General features: G+C 38.0%; 1 protein-coding gene across 22 annotated transcripts in view; it reads right to left on the minus strand.

The window, feature by feature from the left end:
- The window catches only part of NEB (nebulin), a 120,218-nt gene extending 109,655 nt beyond the window's left edge, over positions 1-10,563 (minus strand). For 19 of the 22 annotated variants that reach the window (XM_084523897.1, XM_084523882.1, XM_084523898.1 and 16 more), the window contains exons 1-10: positions 10,509-10,560; positions 9,747-9,780; positions 9,054-9,119; positions 6,244-6,288; positions 4,558-4,761; positions 3,509-3,616; positions 1,913-2,017; positions 1,487-1,591; positions 1,286-1,390; positions 478-582 (exon numbers count right to left, since the gene is read on the minus strand). In XM_084523897.1, coding sequence (XP_084380023.1) covers positions 478-582; positions 1,286-1,390; positions 1,487-1,591; positions 1,913-2,017; positions 3,509-3,616; positions 4,558-4,761; positions 6,244-6,288; positions 9,054-9,086 — 810 coding nt within the window. In that variant the 5' untranslated portion in view covers positions 9,087-9,119; positions 9,747-9,780; positions 10,509-10,560. Of the gene's footprint in view, positions 1-477; positions 583-1,285; positions 1,391-1,486; positions 1,592-1,912; positions 2,018-3,508; positions 3,617-4,557; positions 4,762-6,243; positions 6,289-9,053; positions 9,120-9,746; positions 9,781-10,508 lie in introns of all 22 variants that reach the window. The other 3 variants (XM_084523892.1, XM_084523891.1, XM_084523890.1) reach the window with 3 other exon arrangements.
- Between the last annotated feature and the right edge of the window lie 5,538 nt (positions 10,564-16,101).

The raw sequence follows: 16,101 nt of genomic DNA on the forward strand, positions 1-16,101 counted from the left end.
AACATCTTATTGATTTTTGACTCAGTTTTCCAAATGCATTTTCAGCCACAATTGCTTTAGCACAAAAATACAACTTCTTCAATGCCATTTCAACTGTTAGCACATTGATAAAGAATGTATAATGCCAAAAATAACCATTTTTTTCTAAATTTTATTGTTTTGTAGATATACAGGTAACTATTTTATTAATTTCAAAGCAAGCAACTCATTTAGAAAACAGATATATACTTATATTTCACTGTTTACTTATAAGAGAAGAGTAAAATGGATTTTTTTTCTGCTTTCTCTTGTAAACATTTAAAATGCAAAGTAAGAGAGAAAAAAAAGGAGGAAGAATGGGAAGCAATGTGTATGATAGAAGCAAATGTTTTGTGAAAGCTAAATTTGCTGACTAGAATGAAGCTTTCTTTAAGTACCTTTTCGTCTCTCTAACTCCAAAAGGAAGATTTCTGCAAAAGAATTCTGCATTCTACTCACATCACTCAGCTGCCTCGTCACTTTCTTGGCTTGTTCCACATCAGGTGGGTCTGGCAGAGAAGTGTATTTAGATTTTCGTTCATCGTGCCCTTTTTTGTAGACAATCTGAAGATAAGAAAGAGGTAATTGGTTACAGTAAGTACCCACTAAAATCGCAATAGAGTATTTACTTTTAATTCTGCTAACACCACCATTAACTAATACCAGTCTGTCCACAGTTGCTGCAGCTTAAAATCTTTCAATCACATTTATTCTGGAGGAAAATAACATGGAAAATTTTTCTTGATAAAAGACATCAAAAAAGAAACAGTTCCCTAGGAAAGTTTTCAAGTATACTACTCTATTTCTCATGATAAACGAGACATCTGCAAAATTTGTGGAAGTCTTTATGTGAAACCTGAAATTTAGTTGAACAGTTACATGTCTGTGTCAACAGGAGTATCAGCAAATAGAATCCTGAGTTTGCCTCACAAACTCCTGAGTTTTCTTATTGCTGTTTTAGAGATACAGATTTGTAGATCCATCACAAAGCCCAGTGAAATGGGCTTAGAACCAACCTAGAGTTTCTCAACACATTTTGAGAGACAGAGGTCTTCTTACTGATTATCTCAGATCTTCAATTATTTCACTCATAATCCAACATCAAATTGCCAATAGAATACATACTTCTCTACTGAAATAGCACTACTGTCAGAGCTAACTATTAGTGCATATCTATGCATTTTTATCTTCTTACAGAGTCCACCAAGAAGCCTACCAAATTACACTGCTGCAGTGATCCACCTGTCTATCAGGCTTTAATACTTACATCACTCAGAGTCTTCTGAGCTTGTGCCACCCTTCTAAGTTCTGGGCTGTCATTGTATGGATAGAATAATGTTTTGTCTCCTTCCCAGTCTTCTGTATAGAGTTTCTTAAAAACAGAAAAATGCCAGAATACAGAATGAATTAATATCTGATTTGGAATGTTTCTTAAACTTCAGCTGCATAAACCTGTGATTTTTCTTACCTTACTGAACATTGCTGTATTTTTTATTGCATTCACAAGCTCTGGGGCATCAGGAGGAAGTAAGTACTTGTCCTTGTTCTCCTCCCAGTTCTGTTTATATAAGACCTGCACAGAAAGATCAGCAGGTTGGTTACTCTAATAGTAGAAAAATATTTACATTTGTTAATTTGTTGTTAGCCTGCCCTAAAGATTTTTGCAAAGTAAAAGTCTCAAAACAGTCACATTTAAAGACATCAACTGAAAACATTTAAAGTATTTATAAACATTTAAAGTATTGATACTTGCTTCGATCAGTTTCTTTTCCAGTGCTTGTAAACTCTTTTAGAGATACTGTTTCAGCACCCTGAGCTCAGAACCTTACTTCTATCAGTAACTCCATGATCCATTAATGTTCACAATGCTCCCAGGAAGTTACAACTTGCTCACCTTGCTCACTTGCTGCGATACTTTCTTTGCATGTTCTATATCCTTGGCCTTTTCATCGACGTGGCAAATAGTTCTAGCAACTTCACCAGCCATGCGGTATTTAACCTAGATCATACCAAACAACATTTATATTTACAGCAAAAACTGTCTTTTTTTTTTTTTTAAAAAAAAAGCAGAATATCAATATTTGAACACTTAATACTGCAAACAGCCCAAATCTGAATTCAGTAAAGCGTTTAGGTACATGTATGTGATTAACCTTTACCGTGGACTAGCTGTCGCTGAGAAATAAAACCTATGGAAACAAATTTATTTTGCAAATTAACCAAGAAAGAAAAGCAGCTCTGAGACTCTGTCAAGAGCTGTGAACCCAAGTGAGACGTAGTGCCCTTCTGTAATGCTGTAAACAGAGCTCTTTCCAAGAGTACTTCCATCCTGCATAACGAGATAGAGAGATCCCCATGCTACATAGTATGTCTTAATTTCACAGTCCATTACCATGGACCATACACTAGCTGCAGTTCCAAAAGCAATATAGCCACACCACCATGGCAATCTTGGGCATAAAATGATCCTAATGCAGTTATACTACTCCCAGCTTGACAGCAGGGTCAGTCAGTCAGCATTGGTGCGTGGACTGCTGTACCACATTCCTCAATATATCCCAGATCAGGAGTGGAATAGAATTTAGTGGATGCTCAGCTCCTGAACACCGGATAGATTAGGTGTCTCCCCTCTAAATTTTAGGGATTGCCATTCTTAGGGACTTAACTCTCCCTATTCACTGTACAAAGAATTAAGATGCTTTGGTAGGCAGATCTCAGTTTCCCAAACTGTGAGTGTATTGCTGAAAGGGAGACTGGAATTGCTTAAAAGAGAGGAGGAGGAGGAGCTAGCTTCCAGAACTTTAAGCATTGCATCAGTGGGGCAATTGTGCCTAGGCTGGCTTGCAAAAGTAAATCACTACGATTCACACAGAGGGGACAAAGAAGGAGCAAAACACCTTGGAAAACCCAATATTAAATCATGAGATGTACAGAAGTTCATTTTGCAACACTTGGAGAATTTTAGTATCATTTTTTCCAGTTTTTATGAACTGACTTTCCATTGCTTTATGAAAACAAAGATGTTTAAACATGTTAGAAGTAAAATTCTATGGCTATTCACCCAGCACTCAACTTAACCTCAACAAAAATTTGTCAGGCATATCATCCACGATGACTGCAGGACATACTGTGTTGTATCTTCAAATTCAATAATATCAGCATCACCGTCATCTCTTGTCTGTAACTTCTGATCAGAATTTTTCAAACCTCTTTCTCCACAATGAAACAGGACTATTATTCCACTGGTCAGGAATAATCATGTCTCCCTTACTGAAAGGCCTAAATTCCAATCTACATCACAGAACTCAGATTGTCATGTACTCTGTATTCCTTGCTCTTGTAATCTTGACAGTTTCTGCTAAACATTCAGGTTGCCTCATCAGCATATTATCAAAAAAATTATCACTTCTTATCTAACATTTAAAATTATGATTCAATTGGCTTCTTTACTACTCTATGTTTTTTTTTTCTTATGACATTTGATACCTACCTCACTGAGCTGGTCTTGCACTTTCTTGATTCTCCGAATTTCTGGGGTATCAATTGTGGAAGCATATGGCTTTCCTTTTTCTTTTCTAAATTTTTCTTTGTACTTGTTCTGAAAGAAAATAATGACTAATGTAATTAAGACATGTCTTAAAACTCTGGCAGAAATGTAAACAACAATTATAGATGTATTCATCTGGTTAGTGTAGGAATTTTGGACAGATCATTGACTCGCACAAACTGGCATTACTCAATTACATTTGCAGAGTTATGCTTATTTTAACCAACTGACTTTCTTCCATCTGACACAATGGAAAACATCCATTTCTATCTTTAGCTTGTTTTGGATCACTTCTAATTGAGTTTATTCTCATTAGGAGTTTGGTATTAATAAATATACAGTTACTTGTTTCAGTAACCAAAGATAAAGAGAATTGTTGCGTGAGCCTAGCATTCCTAGACCTGTGATCTCACATAACCCTTTAACAGTGAACACTGGTGAGTAACATACATAAAGGTTTAGGAAAAAGGATCTGACACCATCTTACGTACGTGAAGTGCAGTTGTTTTCCACCCGTTAAAACACAGTACAGTACTGAACTACTGAACTTTAGTTTCCCATACCAGGAATTTAGGTAAGTACTTGTTCCAACATACAAAAATTTTTATTTGATGCATAGAGGGGTAGAGAAATATACTACTATAAAAATATTGAGGTTTGCATTCCAATAGACATGGGCTTCTGTATCTTTACTTGAGTATCCAAGTCAGATAGTGCGGGAGTCCTATTAACTGACATCTATGAAGATATTCAGACATCTGCCACAAGCTAATTTTTGTGCTTAATTACTTAATGCACCTAAGCAGGAAATGGGCAAGGCATGGGTTAATTGAAAGAAGGAAACTTCCTGCTCCAGGCAAATAGCACTAGTACACATCATGAAGTGAAATACAGATGTAGTGAAAATAATAGCATGAAGGTTTGCAACAATACCTATTAAACATTTTTTATATTGGTGTTCCTAAACAAATAAAAGACATGGGACAATTTACCTCACTGAACAGGTCCTTCATTTTATTACTGTGTTGCAGATAAGGTGTCAAAAACTTAGATGTGTCCACTTTTGTCCGTATCGTCTTCTTTCTGACTGGAGGTGCTGCATCCTCAACAGAAGGTTTTTCATGCTCAACAGTATAGGTGACAGTTTTAGGACCTGTGAAGTCTGTGGTAGTGGTCTCAGTGATCTCAGTGATCACCTGGGAATAAAGAAAAAATTACTTGCTTTGCAATTATAAATCTTTTTATTATCATTATTGTATTTATATTTTAATTATATTTTAATTTTATCATAATTTTCCACCTCCTCTGCATATACAAGGATGCTCAGTTGCTACTCTGAAACCACTTACAAAGTGGAAAAACAGTGACACTTCCTATTGGGAAAATATTCATACTCATATGTAATTCACCATTCCACAATACTGTTTTCAAAAACTGATACACATCAGACACAGAAATAATCATGCTATTGCTCCCTTTAAATCCAGTCTGGCTACAGATTTTAAAACACCTGATGAATTCAATGGCTGGCTTCATCTTAAAAATAATATGATATTCTTCAAAAGTATAGTCCTAGTCTATTTGCTCAAACAGTATTCATTGAATTATATTTTGTTAAATTAAAACTATAGGAAGACTTTGGGAACAGATCTTTTGTTTGTCAGGAAACACACATAAAGTGAACCACTAAGCTTCTGTTTCAGCGTAAGTCTATGCCATAAAGAATATTTCATAGTAGCATACCAAAGAATTTATTATATTTGTATTAAAAATATAATATATATATATTAATTTTTATATATTATATAATATATATATAGATTATAGATTATATAATCTATAATCTATAATATAACTCCTTGTTACCTCAAATATTTGTTACAAGTGACATGAAAAAAATCTGCAAATGACCACAGTTAGATTACACAAGTAAAGGGAAAAGAACTAATATGCAAACTGGTTTCAGGCAGAATCTTTATGTATTTCTTTTCCTAAAAATGTTACATATAATGCATGCATGTCCCTATTGCTCATATATACATATCTAGTCACATCCTCAATAATTCTGTTCATCTTTCATCTTTAACACTAATAATTGTGTGGTTTGGGGGTTTTTTGTTTGTTTGTTTGGTTGGTTTGTTTTTCAATATGTTACCTAAGAAATCTTTTAAAGCCTGTTTTTCTTGTTAATAACAAGAAAAAAATAAAAATATTAAATAAATAAAATAAAATTCATTATTCATTAATAATTAGTTAATATTCATTTAAAAAATGAAACCTGTGTTTCATTTTGTCAGCTCCTGTGTAAACTTAGCTGCTGGGCAAATGACACAGTGCAGAACAAAAACAAGCATAGTCGTTTCCTGACGGACACATCCACAGTTCCTTCTGATGAAAACCAAACAGTGGCAGGTGGCAATTGCACACATCTAAGTCTACTCCCAACTGCAGTTCAGAAAACAGATAGGACAGATACCCTGCACAAGCTAGAAGTCCTCTTGGTCAGTACACAACAGGGTCTTGGAGAGGAAATAAATGATTTAAGAAGGAACTGTTCACTGATAGTTGTCTGCTTGCTATCAAAAATGAATCCTCAGAACACAAAAGATCACTAGTTCAGCTTTGTATATTAATTACATGCATATATAGATCACATGCAGTTTCACAGGAACTTTTACCTCATGTGGTTCACCCTCCTCAATAATTGTCTCCTCAATGTAGTACTAGTAAACAAAGGAGAAAAAAAAATCATTGTTAGGCCAGATCATACAGAATAGTAAGTTGTAGCTTCTCTTAAAAGGACTGTTTTAAAAACACACTTCTGGAGAAACACAGCTGTAGTTCATAGGTACCTATCCTTGATGATATTGAAGATCTTTTAATTTTTTGCATTAACGATTGGATTTTTTCTGTATGTTCCTGAATCTTCAATGCATTCCAGAGATCTCCTAGACTGCTTGCACGCAGCCACAGTGCCCTTCCAGCAGGCGCTGGGATGATTAAGGCCATCCCTGAGCACAAGGGCTGTATCTGTGAGGATTTCTCCAGCTGCCTCATGAAGTGCCCAGAGCGCTACACCCACTCTGAAGCTGCAGATCTGCAGGTGAAGCAAGAACCTTCCTCCTTTTGCCACAAGCTTCCAGCCTTCTCCATCCTGACAGCCAGCCCCCATCCCCTGTTTAACCAGGGTTTCCACTCCCTCCCTGCCATGTGTGCCTCAGGCTCTCGTTTCTCATGACGGCACTGTCAACTCTTCTTTTCCCTGACGGTGCAAGTCCTGCTCACATCTCCCTTCATCAACCTGCACTGCCCCTCCGTGACCTGCCAGAGCACGGATCCCCTAGGAAAGACGAAGGCTGGGCGCTGTGGCAGGCAGAGCCTCAGCCCCAACGGGGAGCCCGCAGCCGCCCTGCCGAGGCCGTCCCTGGGCCACACAGCAAATGGCGGCCGCGCGATGGCGCCATCCCGCCTGCCCGGCAGCCCGCCATGGCGCCGCGGCAAATGGCGGCGGTGCTGAGGGCCGGGTCCGCAGCCACACTGATTACCTGACAGAAATCAGGTAAAGGTGTTGCTGTGGGAGCGAGCAGCAGTTTTATCGAAAAGGTATTTAACCTATTGAAAAGGTATTTAACTGAGGTTACCTTTAGCAAGGTAAAAACTTAACATGTTACCTTTGAAAAGCTCCTCGGCAATCGTTTGCTCAAGTTCACATGCCTAAACTACAGGAACCAAAAGCTCTTTGAATCAATTCATTAAACATCTGACTAAAATTTAAGCCCTTTTCACAAAGTTGTTCTTCAGGCCAGGTTCACGTCGCTGGCTGATACTTTGCAGTCCATCTCTTAGTTTTGTTTTCAGGCAGTTTCTGCTCGCTGACCCTGTAAGGTGTTTGAACCACCTTCCCCAAATTCTTCAGTTATTCAGCACTAAAAGGTTTGCATCATTTCCTAATTTTTGTACATCACAAGCGGCTACAGTGTCCAGTGCAGACTAACAAATCCAGAGAAGGGAAATGTAGTATCTTAAAATCCTTAGCATTGTCTCAGCCACTCATTATTCAATCATAACATTCTACCCTTTCCAAAGACAAATCTCTGATAGAATTCATATAGGTTTAAAATAGAGGATGCATATAGTTTGAAAAAAAATCTGGAAAGGATTAATTAGCTTTAAGATATACCAGATGTTATTGTTCCTCTTTACTTTCTCTCTTTAAATATATTGGGGGAAGCTACTACACAACCCTGGTCTGCCTTAGCGATGTGCTCACAGGAAGGCAGTAATCAAAAATTAAAATAAATAAATAAAAGATTAAACAGACCTGTGCAGACATAAAGCCTGACATATAATAAGTCCAGTATCGACAAATGAACTTTGACAACAAATAAATATACATTTTATTACAGAGCGCACACAATGCTCAGGAAGCATAGTCATAACCTTATAATATGAAACAATGAAGAACTAGTGTCTTTTTGACTAGGTTGTACAACATGTGTGTGTTTCAATGGTCTTATTTACCAATACATATTTAACTAACTCAACTAGCAAACTGTATGACTTCATTCATTATTTAAATGTTTTGAAATTGGCAGCCAGGGCTCAATGTTTTTATACCGCCTGAAATCAGCAACCCATTGAATTTGGTGTGGAAATAAGAGTTCTGGGACATGTGTCTGCAACTCATGTTTATTTTCTTCCTCAAAGAGCCAAGCGGTTTGTTAGAATAACTGATACATTTAGTGATACAAATTTTCATGTCAGATGGTAAGAAAGTAACAAGACCTTTCTTCACCTTGTATATTCCCACAGCATTTGTTCATAACAGTAAACTATAGTTTCTCTAGTTCCTTGGGATTCCTTTAATCCCATCATTAAGACTAAATACTTAGGTGTATAGCTGTCAGTTTAAATGCCCAAACAGCAAATGAATCCCTGATGCAACTCCACAGATACCTACACAGGTTTAGGTCTATCTAATTTAGCTCCATCTCTGCAGCTTCTAAGACTAAGTGCACTACTGGTCAATAGTATGTTGGAGGGGAAAAACTGCTTTATCTTTGCATTGCAGTGGGCAGACAGACAGAAGCCAGGCTAGACAGTGGCTTCCAAAGTCATCCTCTCTAGCATGGATTGGATGACAGAGGGCAAGCCAGGGGGAAAAGGAGATGGCCCCCTGCATCTATAATTATGCAGAAGTGTAACCACAAAACCTCGTGATGGGGGTGTGGGATGGTTACAATCCTTTTTTAAATGCAGAAACTATGACAGGAACCAGAGAGATTTTGCTCCACTGAGAGCAACATTATGCTGTTGTTGTTGTTTTTTACTGATCAAACCATTTAGCAGATATCTAATCAAACTCTAATCTTCAGAGAGCAATCAGAAGTAACCATCTATGCTCATGAGCAGTGTTTTGTTAAAGTAGTTAATATAATCATTCACAAGGCAGAAAACAATTAATCTGACTCTCAGATTTTCTTCTTACCTCCACAACTTCCTCATATTCTTCCTCCTCCATTTTGAGGGTATTCTTCTGTCTTTCCCCCACTCACTGGTCATGCAGTGGATGAAAGTATGAATATACAGTATTAGCCCACAACTGACAGTGAAAAGCGACCTGTCATGTTCATAAAGTGCATGGGTCACAGTAACTAGCAAAATTATTACACTGTTATTGGCTGATCAATTGAAGAACTTGAACAACAGAAAGAACTACAGTTGGGATCTGCCATTACTTTGTTTCAGATTATTATAGGAAAATGTTGGATTAAGTTTCAAGCACCAATCAATACCAATATCAGTTACAATTTTGGACAAATACTTTATTAGTTGTAACACCTATATTAGAATTCAAAGAAAACTATAAAAGAAAAATAGAGGAAGAGATTTGTTGAAGTATGATTTGATTTTTTTCCATTACAGCAGTCATATGAAGGTTTTTCTTTGAGACTATTCTGTACAATTTGGTTGCATTATTAAAAATCTTGTATAAATGGGAGCTTTATCTGCATGTTCTGCTATATTAATTCACATATAGAAATATAATGTAGAAAGAGATTGTAAATGTAAATTGTTAAGTGACCTTATGTTAATTGTTAATGAGGCAATTTCACTTTTCCCAGCATTAGCCTATGCATATGCTTTTTTTTTTTTTTTTTTTTTTTTTTTTTTTTTTTACCTCCTGTGGCTTTTTTCTCTATATTTCCTCAGACCTGGAAAAGATGAAAAATCCACTGAATTGGCTGAATTACAAAGTACAGATTACTGTCCAAACCTCTAAATGAACTAATTAACAACAATTTTCCTTTGCTGTAAGGCACAGTTACAATTTTCCACCAGGGAATATAGCCCCGTTTCTAATGTCGGTACGGGATGAGGCTTTGCAACAGCTGTTCCTGAGTCCAAAGATATTTGCCGTGTAAGCTAATACTACCAAATGACAGGGGGGTTTTGTTTAGCTGGCTAAACTGCAATTCCTTCTGAGGCAAGTGAAGTCTAGTAATGCAGGTTAAATATAGGAACATAGGATACTGTCCCTTTTTAGTCCCAATATGTTGAGAAAAAAAGTATATATATTAAAAAATTAAAGCAGAATATTACCTCATAAAATAAATGAAGAATAACTCAGTCAAAAATTGGCACATCCTGTGATAAAGTAGGCAAAAGTTTATGAACAACTGTGCAAGAGCAGTAGGGACTTGCACATAAGGAACCTCTCTGTACAAGTTGTCACGATTATAACCTTCAGTTGCACTTCCAAAACCCAGTTTTGGGCCCTTTTCTCTCACTGCAGTTTCCGACCAGTCAGTTATTCGGCCAGACAGAAAATCTGACTCCCATGGGCAAGGCACAACTGCTAATTTCCGAAACTACAGAGTCAGGAAACAGCTTTAGATCCTAATCTAAGGAAAAGAAGCCAAATGTGATTAGATGTCCTTACCAGCAACATCTAGTAAATATCCTTAGGAGCAAAGCCTCTCCAGTCTTCCCTCCTGAGCAGTGCTGGGCGAGAGCGAGCCTGGTACATCAGCTCCTAATTACGCATGTGGCCAGCACAGCCAATCTGGCTCCAGCCCGCTCCAATTTCAGCCCTAAATATACTTGGTGACCCCCGAGGAGGCCACCTGTTCTCAGCAACATGATGGAAAAGGGAGCTGGGCTCTTCTGTGCTCCCGAGGAACCCCAGGAGATACCACAGCTCAACTGAACTTCACCGGGGCTCCGCTGAAATGGATCCCAAGGCAAATCCCAGGGAGCATTTGAACAGAAAATAAAACATATTGTTTTTTGTCTTTCAGAATTGATTATGAGTTTGAATTGACAGGGTGGATTTACAGCCTTTATTGTACCTGAATCAAAACTATCCAGTTATCAAAACTGTCAGGGGCTGTAGTGATAGGGTAAGGGCTTTAAACTAAAAAAGACTAGAATTAGATTAGATATTGGGAAGAAATTCTTTACTCAGAGGGTGGTGAGGCACTGGCACAAGCTGCCCAGAGAAGCTGTGGATGCCCCATCCCTGGAGGTGCCCAAGGCCAGGCTGGATGGGGTTTGGGCAACCTGGGCAGCTGGGAGGTGTCCCTGCCCATGGCAGGGGGTTGGAATTAGGTGGGCTTTAAGGTCACTCCAACCCAAACCATTCTGTGATTCTATGAAGCAATTCTAATGCACTGTTTTGGAAGATCAGGACTTGTATGATGAATGGAGCAGAATCATGGTGAGGATAACAGAAAAAAACCTCTTAGGTCATCTAGTCCATCTGCACTATAGGATTGCTTCAGCTCTTCAAGAAGGTGTATTTAAAAGCCAACGCCAGCTCTGATCTTCTCTTTTCATATAATAGATCACATAATTCAATATGTGATTGTCAGGAGCCCTTAAGAGACACCCTCATGTTCCTTAACTCTTTCCAGAGGTTAATATTTATATCCAGATGAAATATCATATCTCATTTACTACTGCCAAGGATTTTATATCTTACGCAGAGCTGTAGATCATTCTGTTTCTCCTTTAGGCAAGCTGTATCCTTTTAATTATTCAGCATTTGCTTTACTAGGTAATCCTTCCTCCTTTTAATATTATTTCTGTTTATATAGAAGTCCTTCAGTTTCCTAATATCTCTTGAAGATGTCCAGAAATTAATATAGCATGTCGCTGGAGTTTCATTAGAGCGGTGTCAGCCTTAGATTCTGTTCTCTAATCCAGTCAGTTCCTGTGCGTGTGCATTCCAGAAATAGCTCTCACAGTCATTTTTCTCCAAACTACTGCTTTTCAGTTGATTGGATACATAACATAACATCAAAATAAGTAATGACAAACCTTTTTGAGTAAAGGGCCAATTATTATTTATTATTATTATTTAACATTTAATTTTTTATTGTTGTTTCCAACTCAAATCTCTGTTGATCTAAAAATTAGCCTCACAGCCAGTGACTCCATCCGTCTTCTTGGTTCTCTTCAGCAAGTCTGGATTCAAGGCTTCTTTTTCACACTCAACAGTTGTTGCTCTCCCTGTAAATGACATTCCCCATAGTCACTGCTACAATATTAGATGTTATTATACCTCGCTCCAATCACCTGATTTAAATGTTTGCTAGATCACCAGAAGCAAGTATCCCTCTGTCCTGATGGTTATTCTGACAAAATTAGAAAACATTTTAATACAGGATGCATTTTTTTGTACAGTTCTCTTGAAAGTTTCTGCAAACAGTCTCCCTTCTTGATACTCTCTGCAACTCTCAGGTTCCTAGAGCACCACAGTCAGGTTCTGTTGCAGTGCATTCAATATATCTTATTTAGGAAGACAATCAATGAGGCCAAAATCTCATGAAAGATGCAAGTACCACTTTTTCTGGTGCTGAAATGCAGATGGTTTTGGTGTGAGACATGGCAGATATTTAGCAGCAGACAGTTCAGGGCTGGAAATGAAGCATGGAATAACCAAACAAAGTTACTGTAGGGGTTTAGGAAGTCAAACTGTTACTACTGAAACACAAAATTGGACAGAACACAAGAGGTATGTTCTGAGATACATCAGAACATGAAGAGGGAAAAAGAGAGTGCTCTTAGGTCATCCAGGGCTGCCCACAAATATTTCAATCCATTCATTTGCCATTCTGCTCTATGATTCTATGAACTCACAAATATCTGGATATTTACACACATCTATATAGAGATAAGTTCTTATTCTGTATTTATATATAACGCATAAACACATGCACTGTGGAAATTAACTACTACGCTCATTGTAACATATCATTCACTTCTCAGGACTGTTAAAGCAAGTATTGCATGCTAAAGTGGAACATGAATGAGGCAAATGGAATAATAATGGTTAATATTAATTTATTTTTTCTTCGTTGCTTCCCCTGACAGTGAAAATTTATGTCTGTGACTCAGATTTCAAGCCACTGTTTGCTGGAGTATTCTGAGAATACTGGCCTGACTTTCCAGGGAACAAGTATATCCAGACAATGAGCCCTGCTGGTAGGTGACAGCCTGGCAGGTCGTGTAGGGGTAGCACACCAGGACAGATTATTTTATCTGCAGTAAATAAATATGCACGTGCACAGCAGTTTTGAACTAAAAAGACAGAATATAGAGGGAAAAATAGGGAGGATTAATGACTAGGGACTAAAGGACCACTGCACTGTAAGCCCCTACACACCACCCAGGAGGACAAAACTGTTACAGAAATTCTGGTTTTCTACAGCCACCCCCAGCCAGTGCCATTTCTTTCTCAGCTTGAGCATTCATTCCCTTGTATTTCTTTTATAGCACATCTCTCTGCAGATTCCACATTAGAGTTCAGAAGAATTTTAATTAGCCGAGGCTGGATTCCGTGTCATGAAACCTAGGCAGTACAGATCACGGTAAGCCGGCAATTACTTCTTGAAGGCAAAGACTTTGAGGTTCAAAAGATTTTCTCTTCATCCTTGCATCTGTTTGACTGAAAATTACACGGGAAATCTGTTGTGCCAGATTACATTGGCTTCTCTGTGTCTTGCCCTTTGTGTGGATAAACTTACTGACATCAGTGGCGCTATATTTAACACCCTGAGGTAACCACTGGACCACCCGGATTTAACAAGCATTGTATCATTGTACAAGGACATATTTTCATACCTCCTTGTGCCATTGTCATTATTCTTGGACTGTCATTATTAGCTTACTTTTCATTATTTTCACCTTTCCTTTCTGCCTACAATATTTTGCACAGGAAAGTTGGGGGAAAAAATCTTGTACTGGGGCTGTCTCCCACTTGATAGCCCAGTGGTTTTGGCTTGCTGCAATATTAGAAGCATCTGAGCAAGGCATTTTCATGATCTCAGTACTGAATCTGCATGTCACTTAATTTGGCAGTATAACTTTGATTAAGCAAAAAAAAATCTGCCCTTTGAACACATGCCATGCATCTCTGCAATTTCTGTAACTCTCTTGCAGCCTAGGAACTGAGTTATGGTTTTAGATGTACAAGCAAAGGAAAAGGCAGTCTCCTGAGGCTAAACATCCTTATTTCTCAATATTTGACTTATTTTTCTTTCTACTAATTATCATGCTGTAAAAGTGGCACATAATCTTAGAAATATGCAAAAGCCACATCACAAGAACTTCTGCTGTGTTCAAAGAAAGAAAAGCTTACACAAGTAAGTAGAAGTTGTACATTTCTAATGGCTCAACTAAGCTTTCTTTGCATTAGCTCCGGGTGAAGGTACAAAGTTTGCAGATGATATGAAATTTGAGGAATGTAACAATGTGTTTCTCTTTAAAAAAACAAACTCTAATCAACTCTTCTATACCACAGAAATGTGCACAAACATCTCTTTCTTGTAATTGTTTCGAAACGACTAAGAACATCATCTATTAGCACAGATGTGCTGTTGACAGAGGTGGCTATGTGAGGAAAAGCTGTTCCAGAAGCACATTATTTGGTTCAGAATCAGCATCCACACCAGCTTACCTACACAATTTTTAAACCTCAAAGATCCCCTGCCCACAACCTCTGCAGCAGGGGCAGACAAGTTTAGGTGTGGTGTATAGGAATATTGCAGTAGGTTGGGAAAAAAATAATAAACTGAAAGGCTTGGTTAGACAAATGCAAGAGCAAATGCACAAACACTGTCAGTGACTGTGTCTTGGCTAAAGAAGGAAAATTTCCATCTGACAGGAAACTTAATTGGCTAAACTATGGATAATCCTAGGAAGTGCCAAGCTGCATAACACTGAGGAACAATACTTGCTGTCTCTGCAGGGCAGACCTCTAGCCCCAGGACAGGGAGCCGTCAGCACTGGGGTGCTGCACACAAGGCATAAATCCATCTACAGCTGCAGCGATCAGGCCTGAAGCACCACGTCTGTGTCCCGATGTCCTGGAGATCTGAGGCGTTCAGGAGTCTGAACCTGACAACGTCAGACCCACTGGTTTGTGAGGATCCCTGAACACAGGAGGCAGGTCAGTACCTGACGATGAACAGTGTCCTAGTTCATTAACAACTGACTGTTTAACTCACTGGTAATCAAAACAAAACAAAACAACAAAACATCAAAACAAAACAAAACAAACAAAAGCTAAAAACCTACAACCCACAAACAAATGCAAAAGCATCTTCCCTTGATCCTGTTTATTCAGATCAGAAATGTCAGAATCCTATGTATTTATAAAAGAAATAAGGTCATTTATATCACAGTTACATTTTCTTACTCCTGTTAGGTTATCCATCCAACCCAGACAAGTATTTGTAAACACGTTTTTAATAGAGGTACTATGGAAGTAGGGTGGGGTTTTTTGTTTGTTTATTTATTTTATTTTTTAGGAAAGGATACGTGTTCTAACAAGATGAACTTCACCTCTTACTCTAGTGCTGCTGATCATCTTTCTAAAAGTATTAATAGAAAATATTAGATCATAACAAATAATTAGATCATAACAAATAATACGTCTGGAGGCAAGGCAATCAAAATGCCATGGTTAAGTCATCCACAGTGTCTTATTTGCTTGTTTATTTTTTGCTACTGACAGGTTAATACATGATGAGTAGCTGCACAAGCTACCAGCTTTTCGGTACTGAAACCAATCGCTTAGCATATTGCCGTGAGTCAGAAAGACTTTGCAGGAAGGAGGGAATATCAGTATGAAACCAAAACTAATTTCATCCTTCCTGATGCTTCTGGAGACAGAAGGAAATGCTGCCTCATGGGTCAAGTTGTTTGGTTAGGCGATCTGTCTACGGGACACAGCTTTTGTTTACTGCCCACTGCCACCCTGCCACTGGTGAAATTGCAATCAGTACTTTTTTTCTGATAGTCCAAGCCACAAAATAAAGTCCAAAGAAGTATTAACCCACTGCTTGATGGTCTTTGGATATATGACCAAATTCTTAGTAGAACAGTATTAGCACAAAACAAAAACAAACCAACCAACCAAAAAAAAAAATACAACCATGAAGGTGTTTCACTTTCTTCTCCGTCTGACATCTAGGTAACACATGATCATCACCCCATACTTTTTCAGATAAAACACTATTTGAAGTCAC

Source organism: Aythya ferina, assembly GCF_964211825.1.
Source record: "Aythya ferina genome assembly, chromosome: 6".
NCBI classification, from domain to species: domain Eukaryota; kingdom Metazoa; phylum Chordata; class Aves; order Anseriformes; family Anatidae; genus Aythya; species Aythya ferina.